At 38.5% G+C, this 19,550-nt stretch overlaps 1 protein-coding gene across 2 annotated transcripts in view; it reads left to right on the forward strand.

Moving 5' to 3' along the window:
* The window catches only part of NEXMIF (neurite extension and migration factor), a 155,834-nt gene extending 137,871 nt beyond the window's left edge, over positions 1-17,963 (forward strand). For both annotated transcript variants that reach the window (XM_032387825.1, XM_032387824.1), the window contains 3 exons: positions 6,311-6,436; positions 7,125-11,493; positions 12,086-17,963. In XM_032387825.1, coding sequence (XP_032243716.1) covers positions 6,358-6,436; positions 7,125-11,493; positions 12,086-12,179 — 4,542 coding nt within the window. In that variant the 5' untranslated portion in view covers positions 6,311-6,357 and the 3' untranslated portion in view covers positions 12,180-17,963. The remainder of the gene's footprint in view (positions 1-6,310; positions 6,437-7,124; positions 11,494-12,085) is intronic.
* Positions 17,964-19,550: the final 1,587 nt, after the last annotated feature.

Here is a 19,550-nt window from a genome sequence, read left to right on the forward strand (position 1 = left end):
CTCTTTTTGGAAATCTCTTTGGAGTGATGTCACGAAGGATGGTGTAGCTAAGAACAATAGGTGAATGGAGAAAAGGAAAGTGGGGGAAGGGACACCCAAATGTTGAACCTCTAATCTAGGACAAAAATGCAGTCACTATAGCTGTTGCCCAGGAGCCTGACAGCAAAGAAGCCCTCCCCACAGATTGGTGGTTGCTAAAAATGAAGGCATGTGGAATATACAGAGCCCTGTCACCAACAGCAGCACCCTATTTCCTACCTCTGATAGGATTGGGGTAGGAATGTACAAAAATCAGAGGAATACAGGAAGGGACATGAGATGGAAGACAGTAAAGAGTTCCCTCAAGTATACATCATAGGCTCATCTCAGAATCATATAAAACTTAAATCAGGACTCTTCCTATATGTGAATTTTTTCTTGCACATGTAATTTTAATCTTAAAAAATAAAATTAAATAAATTATAATTTTTTAAAAGCTAGATGAGTCCTTAGATATAATCTAATTCAATTCCCTTATTGTATAGCTAATAATATTTAGGACCAGAGAAGGGAAGGAGCTTGTCTGAGGACAGCCAACTAGTAAGTGGTTGTACTCCGTCCATTAGACAATATCCTTTCTTCTATAAGAGTTTTTTTGTTTATAGCTTTTGAGTTTTGGAATCTTTATAATGAGAAATGAAATAGATTTATATTGTACTTTTGAGACATACAGAATTCTTTAACTGTGATCATCTCTTTTTCATGCCTCTCTCACCCTTGATATTTTTAAACTTACATGGCTCCTCATTTAAGCATGTTTTCTGTACTTAAAAGCATCATACCTCCATATTCCTAACCTAGTATCTTGAAGTCCTGGCAAGTTTAGAAAATGGAATTAGCTAAGCAGCATTATGGATAAAAATGTGCTCTCTGAACTATTGCTGATTCTGCCATCCATCATACTGACTAAAATTGAACTGGGAAGAGTCAGACTAGACAGAGCTTGGCTAGGCTAGCCTGGAAACATTCTCTGGACCTGTTGGCTACAGCAGTCCCATCTCCTTGTTCCATTTCAGTTCCTAACTAAACTTGTAGATTCCCCATCCATAACAACTTGCTGGTCAGTTGCCTCCTTTCCAGTATGACAGCTAAGACCCTTGCCAGCTTCATTGTCCATGTTGGACCTGATGATTGGACTTATTACTTACCTTGTTTTATTCTCATGAAGATCTTGGCACCTGTATTTCTGAGGCTACTCTGACCTGGAATCCAAGAATCTCTAATGCTCCTTTCACAACCATCTATTAACTCCTTGACCTCTCCCTTCTCTGTATATGCTGATTCCTGCCCCCTCACCTGCCACATTTAAATTATTTTCCAAACACACCTCTACAGCTCTACTCAAATCTAACATCCTTCCATTCTTGTTTCCTCCTTCCTAATTCTAATCTTCCTGACTTCTTACACCTGAACATTATCTCCTAACCTATTTCCCTACCTCTCTGATTCTCCCACTCTCACTGGTCTTAATGTCCTACTCAAAACTATTCAGTGACTTCCTGAATTAAGATTTAGGTGGCCTCCACAGTATAGCTCTTTTCAGTCGTATCTTCTTGTGTATACCTAATATTTTAGTCAAATTCTTACTATTCACCAAATTCTTCCCCATCTTTTCCTATGATTCAACATAATTGTCTAATCAACTTTTACAGAGTACAAGCCATGTGCTAAGCACTACGTGTGAGCTACACTCTGTTGAGGTGAAGGGAGCTTAGTCTATTGAGGCAATCAGATATAAAGAGGTCATGTTTATATAAGGTGATCAAGACAAAGATCAGTGTTCTTTGGGAATGCAGAGAAGATACTAATTTTGTTTGGGTGGGGAGAATCAAGGAAGGTATCAAGAAAAAAATTGAGTAGGGAATAGAAGAGGGAGATGAAAGGGAGGCTGAAAGAATGAATGGAAGGAGTAGGGGAAGGGAAGAAGGTGGAGGGAGGGTGGAAGGAGAGAGAATATCAAGTGCAAGATACTTGGAAGCAAAAAACGATCTAGCATATTAAGGGGGCAGAGATGGCTAGAATATTTGGAAGTATAGGGAGAGGTAAAAAGAATGAAAGGAGAACATAACTTGAGAAGTTGAGGATTGATTGAGAGGGGTGTTATATACAAGTCAAAACAGAAATATTTAAGGCAAGGTGTCAGACCTATTAATTCTGCAGCAGTTGTTTAAAAGATAGACTAGAGTGGGTAGAGACTCATGGCATCTCATGAAGTTCCTTCAGTCTGGGATGCCTTTCTTCTATACTTCCCCATCCTTACCTCCTGAAAGACCATCCATGAAGGTCCATCTCAAATGCTGCTGCTACTGGTAAAGCTTTCCCTGATCCCCCTCCTCCCTAGAAGTGGAATAGTTCTCTCCATTTGGAACTCCCATAGAAAAGTTTTGCTCCTCTTTCAGTGTATTATACATTTATTAGAATTTGTTTATGGCTTGTTTCCCCCAATAGACTCTGAGAGCCTTGAGAACATGGATCTAGTTTCATTCACCTGTCTTTTCCACTGCAGTGCCTGGTACACTACCATTACCACAGGTGGTACCTAGTCAATTTGTTGAATTGATTTAAACTGGTATCCTGAAGATCAGCACTACTCAAACCCCAAAGGTTATGTTGTCTCAGGTCCATAGGCAGAAACATGATTTACTTTCTTGCCTTGCTTTTTTTTTTAAAGGTCAAGGACAGCACAAATGCTAGGGCAGGTCACTTAGACTCTGAGACCTGAGGCTTAAATACCTTTGGGGAAGAACATAGCAGCCGACTGGGATAGGATATATGAGTCCCCTTCCAGGTCCAACTGAGGGGAAGGGCAGGTAGGCAGGGTTGCTTTTCCAGTTTAATTGAACATTTCCTTGCTTCAAAATACCTGTCTCCATGCTAATGTTATTTCAATGCCATTACATGCATGATTTACCATGATCAGCAAAGCAATTTGTTGTACATAATTCCAAAAGTGCTCATCAATTTTAGCTCAAAATAGATTTTTAAAACCTCACAAAATTTGTTGCCCAAAGTGCTAATCAGTGGGGAAAAACTAAAGCAAGCCAAGAACTGTTTGTATTACTATGATACAAAATTATAATCCCTCTCCCAAATCATTTTTATAAGCAACCAAGATATAAATAAATAAAAATATGGGAAAATATATGACTTTAAGTTGTCTCATAGCTGAGCTTTGAAAAGATATAGGAAAGGACCAGGGTTTAGCCTTCTAATTCTGCAGAACAAAGGCCCAAATAATTTATAATCATTAAGTTTAATATCTATACTTTTCCCTTTTAAAGAAAATGTGAACCTAATAGAGCCAATCCTAAAAGATAATTATAAGTACAAAATGAGATAACATCTGTAACTATATCCAGCCTAGCACCTGGTGGGTATTCATTCATTCTTTTACTCTCCCCTTTCCAACTCATTAAGCTCCCATCACCCTCTCCACCTCTTCTTTATTTCTTGCCAAATTGTATTTCTTCTATTCTAAACCCTTTACGATTCCCTTTAACTTAGAACCATAAATCCTGGGTACTTGATCAGATTTTCTATTAGAGGAAAATTTTGTTCTTAGAAAAATAATATCCCAGAGTAAAGTTACAATGGCACTAATATGTCCCCTGACATAGTGTTCTTGTCCTGCGTGACAAGAACATTGGATAATTGGATACTTAAGTATATTGCTCCTACATATATTTTCTGGTATATTAATTTTTACTAATAATTAATCCTTGTCTGAAGCAGCTGCTCCTTATTACCTGAAAGAGGGTGAAAGTATAGATCAATAACATGTGGAAACTTATATTTCTATATCTTTGTTTTGGCCAGGGGTTGGAAGTGGTAAGAATTATAGAGAAAGCATTTTGTGTTTTAAGAAAAAAATACTTAGTCTCTTGGTCAGGAGACTTGAGTTTCTTTCATAGATTGCTATTATGTTATTTTGTGACCTTATTTTGTTTTTTGTTTTTCTGTGTCTTGGTCTTCCTGGTGATGAAAATAGACTTCCTTGTAACTAGACTTAGGCATAAGGCACAATAAGGCACTAAATTGTTGAAATCTACAAATAATTTGACCTTTATCAAGTCCCTGCCAAGATGGAGTTAGTGAAGGGGGGTGTTAAGAGTAAAATGATACCTGAAGTTCAATTGAGTTTGTTTTTGTTTTGTTTTAGAGGGAGAGAGAGCACGCATGAGCAGAGTGGCACAAAGGGAGAAGGGGAGAGAGAGAAACTTAAGCAAGTTCCAAGCCCAGCATGGAACTGGATGCGGGGCTTGATCTCATGACCCTGAGATCATGACCTGAGCTGAAATCAAGAGTTAGACACTTAACAGACTGAGCCACCCAGGCACCCTCCAACTGAGTTTCTTAAAAAGAAAGTTGCACAGAGGAATCCATGATAGTAGTATGATTCCATCTGACCCATATGATTCTATCTGCAGCGGAAGCTCAGTCATCTGACCTGTTTATTCAGTTCCACCACAAATGAGCCCTTCTTGCCAAGGGATGGAGACTTTGAAATTGCTAGTCATTCCTCTCCACTTTTTAGAAATCTTCAGCCCTTCTTTTTGTGTAAATACAAGTAAGCATATCTTTCTCTTTTCCCTGGCACCTGTGGTTTATTAGCTACTCTCAAATCAGGTCTTGTATAAAATGAGAAAAAAGTTTGGCAATTCTGATATATAAATGTTCAGGGAAACTCAGGACAATCTGACATTTTTAAAACTGAGTGGTTACCTAATACAGACTTCTTATTTTACAGATAAAGAAATAGGTAAAATACCATAGAGATTGAATCATGTAAAATTCTGCTTACTGCTTTTTGTTCCATCAAAGCTGTACCTACTTTTTATGGTTTATTCATGTGGTAGGATAAGTGAGTATACATTTGAGATTTTTGTAATAGCTGATTGGCCATCAGCAGTCTGTGCTTTTTTAAAAAATATTTATTTATTTATTTATTTATTTATTTATTTATTTATTTGAGGGAGGGAGAGAGAGGTGGAGGGAGAGGGAGGAGAGATAATCCTCAAGCAAATTCCCTGCTGAACACAGAGGCCAACCTGGGGCTTGATCCCAGGACCCTAAGATCATGACCTGAGCCAAAATCAAGAGTTGACCACTTAACTAACTGAACCACCCAGGCACCCTGAAGTTTGTGTTTTTAATAAAGGGATGGATACTTGGCTGAGAAGAAGGTCTAGGAAAAAGGAGGGTTGTAATAAATAAGGATTTATATGTCTACCACATGTTGTGATGGCATGTGGTAGACAACTCCATCTCAGGTGGCCTTGTTTTCTATTGTTTTGCATATACCTACCACCCAGGTAGGTGGGCAGGAGATAAGGGGCTATAGATATGTATTCTATGCCCTAAAATACCAGATGATGTAGGGACCTTTTCAGAAATTTCAGATTTTCTTTGTAGCAACATTTTAAAATCCTGCTGGGCTGGGAGGAATATTTGTCAATAACAGAGTTAAGGTCATGAAAGTTGAGAAACCAGGAAAGGAATTCTCTGCCTCTTTCCATCCTTAGAATTTTAAGGCACAGAGAGAGAAAAGCTGAGTGTGACGTATATATGTGTGTGTGTGTGTATGAATTGCCTTGTTTTTGAAGAGCTTTAGATCATCTGAAGTGGAAATGAGGCAAACAGAAATAAAGCCAATCACTACACACATACATTCCTTATCTCAGGTCACTCTGGACTTCACTTTGCATCCTTTCTAACCGGATGGCCATGATTAGGTTAAATATATTCCTATCTGGAAGAAGGTGTAAGTTTGCCTGCTTCTTCAGATTTCCATTATGAATAATATGGTAGCCTAGAGGGGATAGAAGTATCTAGGATGTATGAATGAAGTATAAGTTTAAAATTGAAGTAAGATAAAAAACAGAGAGGGAGGCAAACCATAAGATACTGTGTAGTTAAGAGAACTGAGGGTTGATGGAGGGAGGTGGGTGGGGAATGGGCTAAATGGGTGATGGGTATTAAAGAGGGCACTTGTTGGGATGAGCACTGAGCATTATATGTAAGTGATGAAACACTAAATTCTACTCCTGAAACCAATACTACACTATATGTTAACTAACTTGAATTTAAATAAAATTTTAAAAACTGATTTATATAGTGGGTATAAACTATGAAACAGAAAACAATAGTAACAAGGAAGCCAGTCTGGAAATGTAAATTCCAGTGAGCCTTTTAAGACCTATCTAACTGAAATAACCTTAAAACAGAGAAAAAATACATTTAATGACTAACATTATATATTTGAAATGTGCAGGTTGGACAGCATTTGGACTTGGAATGAAACAATAAGAGGTTACATTCATGGATAACCAACAAGATAAGGCTGTTGTTGCCTCAGCCAATGGAGAAAACACTCTGATTAATGGGGTCAAAGAAAATGGTAAGAATTTAATTATAGTATATACTATCTCTCCTAGTAGTCCTTTGTTATTACTGTAGATTTTTAGTGTCCATAAAATGGATACTTGGAGTAGGTTAAGTCTAGGGTGCTTCTGAGATTGATATTAATCCTAAATTTTGTTCCACCAAATTTCTAACTGGGCTAGAAGGGTTTCTAAGAGCTAGCTAATCCAAACACTTTGCTTTTGCAAACCATCTCTGTCAGATGAATACTTAAGTTCCTCAAAATTCATAATGAATTAGAAATATGCTCTGATGTGTGGCTTGGAACGTACAGATGCAGAGGAGCTTCCAGAACAGAGGTCTGAATGACAGGACTAAGTTTTATAGCTTAAAACCATAACTATCGCACCTGAGCATTTTCCCACCCTGAAAGCCTTGACTTTCAAATTGATCAAGTCCAATTATTTCCTTATTTCTGAGGAGAGCTCTGTCTGTGTCTAAAGAAAAAGCTTAATCTAAAGAAGTACTATTTTTCACTTGCGTGAATGTTCAATATAAAATTAGTGTTATTCTTTAACTTTGTATTTTCCAGTTCTAAAGCCAGAGAAGTTGAGCCTTAGCTTATATAAGATCAAGTACCAGAAACTGATCAAGGGAAAGAGAGTTAATGAGTGTGGTCTAAGACCTTTAGCTTTATTTCTGTCATTTCCTTCCCTTTTCTCCAGATTCAGAGGAGCAGGATGTGGCAATAAAGTCATTGGCAGCTCTAGAAGCTGCTGCACCAATCCAGCCTATACCGGTGGTTCAGAAAGAGACCCTGATGTATCCCAGGGGTCTCCTGCCTCTGCCTTCTAAGAAGCCTTGTATGCAGAGCCCTCCATCTCCTTTGGGGCTAATTGAAGCACCTGAGCATGCTGCTAATAGTGCTTCTGTGAATGCCATCTCCCTTACATCTGGTGTTGCAAAAAGCCTGCATACATGGTCACTGCCCAATGAGTGTGAGAAAGCTCCATTCGCCATAATGGAGCCTGCAGGCATGTCAGCTCTGAATGGGGACTGCCTCATGCAGCCAAGCCGGACTTGTTTGGGCTGCTTCATGGAATCCAAGGATGCAGTAGATCCTGAGCCAGGGATCAGTCTGAAAGTTGGTGATCTAAATAAGGATTATGAAACCTGTGCAGTTTCTGATATAGGGATTCAGTGTATTAATGCTGGAGAAAACATGAAATACGGAGAGCAATTGCTCTCAGACCAGCTCCTAGGTTTTCCTCTGCACAAATCAAGGGCGGGAGAAAAACGGGAAGCTGAGAAATCTGACATCGACTTGGAGGATCCAGCTCAGAAAAGTTATTATGAGGCATTACTGTTAGACAAGTGTAATACGGAAGAGGCTTTGCTGGCAAATTCCAATCAGGATTGGGGTTACTTTGAGACTTTCATTAGTGAGAGTAAGATTGAACTACTTGACCTCTGTTCCAAAAATGAGCTGTCTGTCAACTTATTCTCTGAAGAAGATGTGGATAACTACATGTTTGATGATGATGAGTCAACATTGGGCAGTGATGTCTGTTCCTTGAAAATTCGATATGAGTCCTTCCAAGACAATGTTCGAGACAAGACCACCCTTCTAATGCAGGAGGATGCCCAATTCAACTTTTTCCCCAGTGTCTTTACTACCTGCCCCAAACGGGAGTCTAAGAGTGGGGTCCTGAAGCAGAACAGCGATCTTTCCCAGTTTAAGGTCCCTGATGTGAATATCATCTGGGGGGAGGAGGATAAAAACTTGGACAAGAAGAAAGGCAAAGAAGAGGAACAGGAAGACAAGGGTGTAGAGAAAAAGGATGAAAAGGATAATGGAGAAAAATCTGCCTTAAATAAACCATGCAGTGGGACTGAAGTAGGGCAATTTAAGAATACAAAGCAGGGCCGTCTTACCAATTCCTTGGAGGCATCAGGGAATTTCAGTGATGACAGTTCCTTCATTGAGGTCTCTTATGATGCCATGGGGGAGATCAAGGACTGTAGCCGCTATATGGCTCGGGACACTAATTCTGGCAGCTCCTCCTCCCAGCAGAACTATGGGCTTCGAGCCAAGAGAAAAGTCAGGTACAGTGAAGATTATCTATATGATGTTGACTCACTAGAGGGTGAAAAAGTAAATGAGAGGAAGGAATGGCTGCCAGGTGGTTCCAAAGAGGAAGATGATGATGAATGGTGTCCCAAAAAGAGAAGAAAAGTAACTCGTAAGGAGCCTCCTGTTATTATCAAATATATCATCATCAATCGCTTTAAAGGTGAGAAGAACATGCTGGTGAAGTTGGGTAGGGTAGATTCCAGTGAGACAACAGTGAATTTAAGTGAGAATCAGCTCAACAAATATGCCAAGCTGGCCCCCTTGAAGGGTTTCTGGCAGAAGAAGAAAAAACAGAGAAACAGCAACACTGACTCCAACAAGATACCCTTATGCCAAAAACAAAACTTTGAACCAGGTAGCTTTGAGGTGCCATTCCTGCCACCTGCTCGCAAACGAAAATCTAAACTTGGCAATAGGCACAGGATTCAAAGAATCCCATCTGTGGAAACTTCTGCAAGTGGTAAGCAGATTTCATTCTGCAGTGATCAGAGGCAAGGTAGTACTCGTAAAGAAGATGGAGGCCTGAAAGGTACACTGAAGTCAACACCTCTGGCTGTCCCCGGCTGTGCAAATGGATCACATTTAAATGACGTCACAGGCCCTGACTCAGTGAAAGTCAAAGCCCAAGATGCAGGATTTAAGGGGCCAGAGAGGAAAGTGCTCAACAAAATCAAATTTAAAAGTGAAGCCAGGTTAAAATCCAAGAAAATCAAATCTGGGCAAGAAAACAAACCAATTGTTCAAATGAGCCCTCTTTTGGAAGATCAATCCTCTATGGCTAATTTAAAGAATGAAGCTATTCCTGGGACCTCAAACAGTTCTCATCTATCTGAATTTCATGAGGCAAAGGTTGCTAAGAATTCTACTTTCTTACCAACCACCTGCTCTTCTGAAATGCCTCTATCATCTGCTAATGTTGCCACCAATATACCTGTTATCCCTGGAGGGTATCTGCAGACATTGTTAGATGCTTCTGATTTGTCAAATAATACTGGTATATCATACTTCGCTCACCATTCTCCAGAGCAAAATGAAGGCAGCCTCACTCAAACAGAAAAATCTTTTGTGCCTCTCCAGCCTGCCCAGGACTGTGTGCTTTCCTCACCCTCTGAGTCTGAGCTGCAGCAGTCATCCCAAAACTTCAAAATAGAATCAAGCAACTATGGAAATGTGTGGCCCAACAAGCCTACTTCTGGTCCCCAGGAATTCATGGCTGAAGTCTCAAGGGAGATAGCTCCAACCCAATCTAACGAATTTGGAGTCTCCCAAGTAGTCCCCATGGAAAATAACCTCACAGCTACAACATACAATCGAATCTGCCTCAATAGTGGTGGCAGTAATTGCAACAAGGTCCTATATGCCTCTGTGCAAGACACCCAACTCCCATCTGATGACTCTTATCAATTATGTCACTTTAATAATGGAGAGATATGCTTTCCTTTCCAGCAGGGCCCAGCCAATATGGATGATGATCGGCTCTTTAGCTTTGATTCAATGGCCCCACTCTCTGTCAACTCAAGCAATTATTGCTCCTTAAGCTTGAAATCCTGTGAAAAAGATGGTGATGATGATATTACTGATGACTTCCTGGCCCATTGCAGCCCCAAGCTGGTGATCCAGCAGAGCATTGATGAGATAACACCATTAAAGGAGTCCACTGACCTTCTGGATATCTCCAACTTCACTCCTGACAAATTCCGCCACTCATCTCTCTCAGAGATGTCCCCACCTGACACACCTAGTCTTTCCCCTCAAATCACCAGATGTGAGAGTATCAAGACATTAGGAACACTGAAGGGGTTCCAAGAGGGTGTCCCAGGACCATTGGGCAATATGGAGAAAATCAAGTGGGACTGCAGTACCCTTTCACGGCAGGTCCAAGTGGATGATGGATTTACTTTAAATAATCATCAGTTTCAGTTCCATATGTTCAATGATGAGGATTCTGTCAGCCTGCTCCAAAAAACTCCTTGCCTATCAGCATTTAATGATCCATCTGGCCAAATGAGTACTAACAACAAAGTGTCAAAATCAAGAAAGAAAAGTTCACCCAACAAGAGTGGGGCTATGAACCAAAGCTCTTCTCAGAAAAACACCAGGAAAAAATCTGTCAAAGCCAACAAAGGGATTGAAAAGCCACCTGGCAAAACCTCCCGCCAGGCCCCTAAGTCAACAAAGAAAGGGAAATACATGGCTGCAATCAATGGAGAGAAAATGCAAATTGGCATTGGCCGTGGGGGAGGCCAAATCAACAGCATATCCTCTACAGGGAAGTCATTGGCTGAATGTATCCAACATGGTAGCCCTGTGACCTCCATGAAGATGCCAAATCAAAAGGGACTTTCTGGAGATTGGACTTTGGGGAAGGAAAGTAGCCCAGCCTGGAGCGACCTGAACATGGGCACCAACACCAATAACCTCCTTGATGATGACCAACGGGAATTTCAGGAGCCTTCCTATATCTTATCCAACATCGCCTCTGGTATGGCAGATGTGCAGAGATTCATGATGGCCTCCATAGAGCCCCTTTGGGAACCCATGGAGCACCATGGGGACCCCAACATATTCTACTCCCCAGAGTCTAATAGCCTAAAATTAAAAACCCTCAAAATATTGGCTGGGACACCACAGGAATCTAAGAAAAAGGTCAACAGTGGGTCCCCAGGAGCCACTAAGAATCACAGGTCCATCAAGGGTGTGAGTAAAAGCAATGGGAAAGCAGTGATAGGTGATCCTGGTCGTGCAAACATGCATGGTTATGAGGACTCTCGCTCTGCCTTCTTTGATAAAAAGTATAATAACCTGAGCACTTTAGGCAATAATGGACCAACACACAAAAAGTTATATCGTCACAAATCCAGCTCCAAGGCCCTGAGAGATGAAAAGTGTAAGGGAAAGTGCGTGGAGCGAGAACAGGTCCACAAGGATGAGGCTGGGACAGCTTCTTTTGAAAAACTGAGGTAATACTGCACTAAAATGGCTGAGATGATGTACCCTTAGCTTTCCTACTACCTGCTAAGCCCACAGTCCCTCATTTTTTCCTTCTTGAAAGCAAAAGTTTGCATGAAAGAAACTGTCCCATTCCCTTCTTTCTCAAATTAAAAAGAAAAAAGTGCATGAAAATCCCTATACCTTTAAGCCACCCAAAGATTGGGCAATTCTGTTGTGGCTTTACTAGGGATAAACTCTAACAAGGCTACTTTTTCTGCTATTCAGCATTAGTTCTTACTAATTGAGAAAATAGAACTAAAATATGCTCTTGAATGATTTTGGGAAGGGAAGGGCTTTGCAGTAAAAAACATTTTGAACAACAGAATCAAAAAGTTATATAGACAAAAGGGCAACATCATTTAAGCAAAAAGAGCATAATTTGGAAAACAAAATCTCATCGTGTGGCAATTAGGAGTGCTTTCTAGTACCCCCTGTATCTGTATCTCTTTCTGCATCATACAGCATTTAGTATGATGTAAACAAATTTAGATTGTATGATCCCTTTGTGGGACATACACTAAAGCTAACTAAGGTGGCATAAATTGTTTGGTTTTTCTGCAGGGATTCCAACTACAATCTCCTAAAAGCAGAAACAGCATTTTGGGTTTTACCTGTGTTTGAAGAAGAAACTCACATTTTCCAGAAAGACATTTGATGTTTGTGTTTTATTTCTTTCAAAATATGCCTTGTGGTATGTATGTTGACATGTAAGTGCTTAAAGAAAAGAATTTTGAAGTGTGGGAATAAGTCTTTGGAAGCAAATTTTAATCTGATGTTCTATGTAAAAGACTTCAAAAGTCATACAGTTGCACAAGTAGTTTATGCACTATTTACCCAAGGAAAAAAAGGAAAACATTGTGCCAAACTACAAACAAGTGACTGTATTGTATATATTTTACTTCTATATCAACATTTGGTTGTGAGTATTTGGGGAGCTTGTCCCTGTTGATTTACTAGAAACATTCCAGTGATTCTTGCTATTAACCACCCCCACTTATGTGGATAGCACCTATAGATCACAGTGGAAAAATATGTTGTGTTACACAATTTACCAAAACTTAAAGGATACTGTTTGAAATGTGCCAAATTTCCTTACCTCATCTCACAGATTCACCCCACAGTTTAAAGCTCATTAATGGATTTTTAAAATATATATATATATATATATATATATGCATACATACATTATTTTGAAATTTTAAACTCTACTGTCCTGTGTGGAAACATAAACAAATAAGGCACAATAAAGTTTTGTTTGTTCCATTGTCTAAAAGTTCAATTGTTGAAAAAGTCTGGAAGTCACAACAGCTAAGTCCATCAGGGACCTAATATATGCATTTACAGAACCTTTTACAAGGAAACAAAACAGCTGCTTTAAGTTTGTTTTCTAAAAGCAAAATCTGTAGCTGAAAATTATTTAAAGTGCAAAGTTATATTGCTGATACTTTATATCTCAGTTTTATATATTTTATAATAGTCTGGGATAAATTATAAAATAGCTATAAAATCAACACTAATGATAAATGAAGTACATAGATTGCTTTTATTTAAGTAGTTTCATAAATGTTTTGTCAAAATTGCACTCATATCATGGCTTTAGTGTTCTTTAAGTGTTTAATCTTGCAATGCCAATGTCATTTAAAGAAAATGTTAAGGCATCTCAGTCCAACTCCTATGAGTTACGTACACATATTAGATAAGCTGAACAATTTGTGGTAACAACTAATCAGGGCCATATATATATACACTAGTCTGAGGATGACTAGTTTTTGATGCCAAACACTAAACTTAAATTTCAATTTTTATATACATTTTTGAAATCACATTTTTATTCTGCCCTTCCCCCTTTTGTCTTTCAAGTTCACAGCTTCAACACTACTAGTGTTGCTTTTTCTTCCCCTTTATTCACCACTTGACTTCTAACATTTGATCTATTTTCCTTGCACAGTTGAAGGCCTGTGTGTCTGATGACTGATGCATTATGGCACAGATGAGATAATGGATGTAAAAGCGCTTTGTAGATCATAAAGTGCTATACAGATATAGGGGATTAATATTATTAATGTTGTTGGTTGTTGTCTTTGTTACTCTTACTATTCTTACTAATACTGTTACTAACCTATTAACTTGTGAATATATAGGCTGTGGGTGGGAGGGTGGAGAATAAGTGGGTGGGGGAAAGGGAGATTAAAAAAAAGGAAGATGTTTCAAAAGGAAAATTTTAAGCAAAATATAAAACCTACCTAGTCATTGCCACCTAAATATATTCACAAACAGAGAAGCAACATTTGAAAGTAGTCAGAGAGAAATGGAAGGAAGCCTGTCACATATATAAGTACATACACTTCCCAGTCCATGATTCCTTTCACCAGCCTGCTCTACTACTTATAACTAGGTAGTAAAATGAACAAGCCTGTGTTCTTGATGGTGTGATTGTGTGTGTCTACGGGAATGAGTGGGTGAGGAGCATTTTGTGAGGCTGCTTCAGGCCTGTTCCTAGGCTTTGATGCTCTGTGTGTGGTGAGTCTTAGACAATTACTTAATGGAAAGGCACCAGATGAAACATGTCTCCTACTCTACAGCTGCCATCCAGAAGGGAAATTAATCAAACTGGAACACTTTCTTCTATTTCTCCACTCTGATAGCTAGCTGTTTATGCTTAATGCTATGGCTGGTTCTTAGGAACTAGATTTTGTTTTGTTTTTGTTTTTGTTTTTGTTTTTTCTGTTTTGCAGCTAAATTTTGGCTTGGAATTACCAACTCAACCTGTATTATGATCCCCAAGACTCCAGACCTCAAAGTCACTTACAGGAATGGAGTGCTTTCTGTGTAATCAAAAGGTGGCAATTAAAGAAGAAATAAAGAAAATGTTCCATGGGTACAATGTGTTTTATAAAAAAAATATGGGAGGAGTTGTCCCAGTTTTTCTCAGTTCAGCTTTGGAAAATGGGGTGGGGGTGGGGTAGAAGGACAGCCTGAAACTTTCAGAAACAGTTTCCTTGTCAGAACTTGCTATCACAAGTCCTTTGGAATGGATGCTCTTTCAGTTGCTCCTATGGAGCCCATTAGGGGCCAATTCTAGGGCATGGTTCATCCCTTTCTCCAAAGAGAATTGACATTTTAAAGTACCGTTTTTAATGGCCTACTACAGTGCATTATATGTTTTTAACATATGTATCTGTGACTTGTAATCAATCATTTTCTACTAAAACATAACAAGAAACTAGTTTTGATTAATGAGCAATAGGACAAGGCAGAAAATGCTTATTCTCTTAATTTCACTTAATATCCTCTCAGTATATTATGTTCTGAGTGCTTCAGTTTTTATGGCTTTTTTGGTCCTGTCACTGCTCACAATTTTTTTTCCTCCTGTCACAACATAGTAGGCCTGACTTTTTGGAGACCCCCTATTCAACCATCTGCCTTAGTGGAGTGAGGACCACTGATATAAAAATAGTGTTTTGCCCTATCACTGATATTTCAAGTCAGATATATGGAATTTTCCTTGGTCTGAAATTCCTTCTTGCCACTCCCTTCTAACATCTCTTTGAGACGCTGCTTCCTATTAATGCCTCCTCAACAGAATCCCATTTAATCTTTATTTTCCTGGAAATGTATTCTCCATTATTCTTCTTATTTAATTTCAGTCGTTGGTCTTGGAACTTTTCTTCTTTTATAATCTTATATTCCACTTCCTCAAAGTGTCAGAGTTTAAGAACCTTAGCCAGGCTACTTCTGGAATTTCAGAGGGCAACCTTCTCACTCTTAATTACCTTTAATTGTCTTGGCCACTTTCAAATCTAATTTTAAACACACACACACACAGAGAGAGAGAGAGAGAGAATTATATTGCATGACTAAGGAAAGTTGGAAACTCCTTTTCCTTGAAGGTCTGTAAAAATATCTCTGATCCCCTTTCTGCCCTGGTTAGGTGCTAGACTATGTGGAGAGGGTGCTGAAATAGTAGCCTTGACCAAGGTTCTTTGAAACTTTGGGGGTTATGTTTGGGCTGTGATAACTGGCTTAAACCAGTGGACTCTCCAGCATCTCATATACCAGCTTCCTCACATATGCTGCTTCCTCTCAGCTTTCTCTTCTGACTTCTTGTTATTCTGTGCAATTATGTGTTAAGGCCTTACCTTCTCCTAAATCTTTTCAAACCTCCTGCACTACCTTGACCATCACTTCTTCAGCCATCTCCCTGAAGTCTTTGGTGCTAGGTGGGCTTTTGTGACAACTTTCACCTTCTCTGACCTTTTTCCTTGCTGAGAAGCATCTGTATGTGTGCAGGGGGGAGGGAGGACAGGGAGCGGGTTAAGCATGTATGTAAGAGAGAGAAGCATAAAGGATGCTTCAAAAGCTGTAAACAGCTCTGGTTAGCATCCTATGTCCTGTTATGTGAGGTTCTGCCGTTCTAGTGAATTTCTGTTTTAGTGGGTCCTGATGAGCATTTACTGCCTAAAGGAGAAAAACCATATCCAAGGACCTCTTAACCAAGCTGAACCAGTCTGACGCAGATCCACCACATCTTCAATTTACAGATGCTCTCAGAACAGTTCCAAGAATTGAAGAGAGCTGAGTTTCTGCCCTGAAGAGGAGAATGGAGCACTAGCTAGTCCTAACTAGTGCTAGAACTATAAGTGTTTGTTTTCTCCTGGATTATTAAGAAATTATCTAATTTCTGGAGTTTTATTTTTATTTAGGATTTTTTAAATGGTAGCTTATTATAGGAATATGTCCTTTTATGAAATAAAATTAATATGAAATTTATTTTCTAATCATAAAATTCACTAAGCCCACCACTATGTTTAGAAGATTTAGTACCAAAACCAAACATTTTAGTAACTAGGGATAAATAGGAATCTTGTCAACACAATGTAGGCCAGGGATTTTTGTGAAGGTTTCTCAAGGACCCGAATAAGGGGGGAAATTTTTTAGCTGTGCTGTTTAACTTGGGAAACACTGTCATCAACTTGAAGGTCCTCAGCCAGCATAGAATTATTTTGATCGCAGTACACAGGCTACCCTTTAAGGCACATTTTTTTACTCAGAGCATTAAACAGTAGCTACAGTCATGAAGCAGAGCTCCCATTGCAGCTACATGATACTTGAGATGTACTCTTCATTTCAGAATCATAACTAAGAGATGACACATTGGAGAAGGACAATGTAAAGGAAAGAGGTTTGGTACAAAGTGTAAGGTGTGAATGAGGCTTTAAAAATCAGTATTTGGGTAAGTAGAAAAGAAACACTCGACATGAAATGGAAAAGATGTTTGTCCATCTATCAGGCTCAGTGGTTTCTGAGTCTTAGACATCCCCTTCAGAAAGAAGAAAGAAGATGTTTAAATCACTCTGCTTCTTTCAGAGATACCTGGTTTTACAGCACAAAAGAAAAGGCTTAGAACAAAAACTAGAAGAGGTCTTTTGTTTTTGACTCCCAGTGAGGAGGGTAGAAAGCTTAAAATGCTCAGTACTGGGATACCTGTAGCACTGACTAGAGTTTGCTGCCTACAGTTTTGAATGTACTAGTCCTTAATTTAATTTCCATAAAACTGAATGCACCTCTTTGGTAAAGTACTGATTTATGGTGCTAAAGAAACTATTATCTCCATTGTTCTCCTCTCCCAAGCCCTTTAAACATTTAAGAAAATTTAAAATAAACATGTTAGAGGCCCTTTTTATGAATGTAACTTAAGTTTCTGTTTGACATATGACACTGCAACTTTAAAATGTTAGGAAATTGTTTGCCTTTTTTTTTTCAGAGTTAAGCTTTATAAATAATCTGTAGAGTCAATTGAAGTATAAAGCTTAAGGATCACTCTTAAGACGCCTACAAAATCTTGTATATTTTTAAGTGTGCCAATTTGTAACATATTTTGTAAGTGTATATTTTTCTTAGAAAAGTGCTGTGAAGTGTCTGTATGTGAGAGTTTTCCTTTTTCTGCACCACTGGGTGCTAATAAAAGGATATTTACTTCAAAGTTTCTGGTTTTAGAAACCATAATACAAAGAAAAAAATACACTTTTGTTGGGAATTTTGTAACACAAAACATGTTGTGAAAGAGTGTAGTGATCTTGTGCAAATGAAAATGAACATTTGTGAGCTTCTTGCTGTTTTATAGATTTTCTTGTAAATTATTCTTGTAACACCTCTGGTTTTGTTGTTCTTGTTGCAAAGTTTTAAATATTTGTGACTGAGTGTATGGTGAAACTGTCATAATGTACCTAGCTGAGTTTTGTTATTGTTTATGGAATAAATAAAAAGAAAACTTTAAAAATACTGCTTTGGAATCATATGTAACAAATCAAACCATTTCTAAATAAATTCTATGTCCCAAATAAAAAGTTCTTCATTGTCTAGAAATTGATGGAGCTAGACAGTATTATGTTATGTGAAATCAGTCAGTCAGAGAAAGACAAATACCATATGATTTCACTCATATGTGGAATTTAAGAAACAAAGCAAATGAGCAAAGGGGGAAGAAAAGAAAGAGAGGGAGAGAGGCAAACTAAGAAACAGACTCAAACTGATGTTTACCAGAGGTTATGTGGGTGGGGGGATGGGTTAAATAGGTGATGGGGATTAAGGAGTTCACTTGTTGTGATGAGCACTGGGTGATGTATGGAAGTATTGAATCACTATATTGTACATCTGAAACTAATATTACACTGTATGTTAACTAACTGGAATTTAAATAAAAACTTTAAAAAACCTTGGTTGTCTAGAGCAGTGTTTCTCAAACTATCTCTGGTGAGGGACCGATTTTTTTTCTCTGTCCATCACAAACTGATTCTATTATAAAACACAATAGGAATAAATTTCTTTAAAATTGGAATGGAAAATAAAAAGAAATAAAAGCCCTAATGTATTTGATTCAACATGTAAAATTACATTTCAAAACAAACATAACAGGGAAAACGGAAAGAATTGCAAAGATCTGGTACCCTATTTGAGACAAGTCCATTGACCAATGTTAAATTGCCATAGAAAGTTCTAACCGTGCTTTGAGTAACACTTTGAGTAGGAGCAACAGCATTACTATCATTTGGAAACTTGTTAGGAATGCTGTATGCCAGGCCCTACACCAATTCTACTGAATCAGAATCTGAATTTTAACAAGATGCCTAGATAATTTGTGTGCATGTTAAAGTTTGAGAAACACTGGGCTAGAATTTTTTGCAGGGGATTCTTCTGCTCCTCGAATTGAGGAATCATTTTCTAGTGTGTCCCATCTTCAAAGACCTTAGAAAAAATGGTGTCCTTGTTTTGTGGTCCAGATGGATTTTGCAGAGATGTAGTCCTCTCAAAGTGTTAAAGTTGTTTATTAAAAGTTATAAATGCTTTTTCCCCTTCCTGCTAGAATCATGGAACACTACATCAAAAACTAATGATGTAATGTATGGTGATTAACATAACATAATAAAAAAAATTTAAAAAACACGATATAATATATAAATAAATATGCTTCTGTTGGAATACTCTAAAAAAAAGTTATAAATGCTAATTTGCTTGGTACCCCAAAAATGTCAGATTTTCCATAATTCCTTACAATTCCTACATCATTTTACTTACCACCCACCCAAAGACCCTGTCCTTTAATCAGGACTTCCCCAAGCTCTATCCCCACTGTGCTCAGTATTTTAAAATTGGGTATGTATAGAAAAGCTGGGCTTTGCTCCCAAGTGCCCAGATCATGTGAACCACCCATCAGAGCCTGGAGCCCTGGTCACTGTGGCATACACAAGCCAACAGCCACTTCCTTGGTTTTAAATATCATTACTCAAAGAAATTGAAAAATGTGTATGAGATAGTAGCCCTCTATTCTCACTGAATGATCTCATTCACTTCCACCACTTCAACCACCACCTAGATTTTTGCAAATCTCTCCTGAGTCCCTAGCCTATATTTCCAGTTATAGGCTAGCTATCTCCACTTGGACATTCTGCAAGTTTCTCAGACTTACCTATTCAAGATCATTCCATAATCCTTTTACCCTCTGAGTGTGCTTTAACTCAGTGAATGA

This window comes from Phoca vitulina, unplaced genomic scaffold (genome assembly GCF_004348235.1).
Source record: "Phoca vitulina isolate PV1807 unplaced genomic scaffold, GSC_HSeal_1.0 scaffold51, whole genome shotgun sequence".
Classification (NCBI taxonomy): Eukaryota; Metazoa; Chordata; class Mammalia; order Carnivora; family Phocidae; genus Phoca; species Phoca vitulina.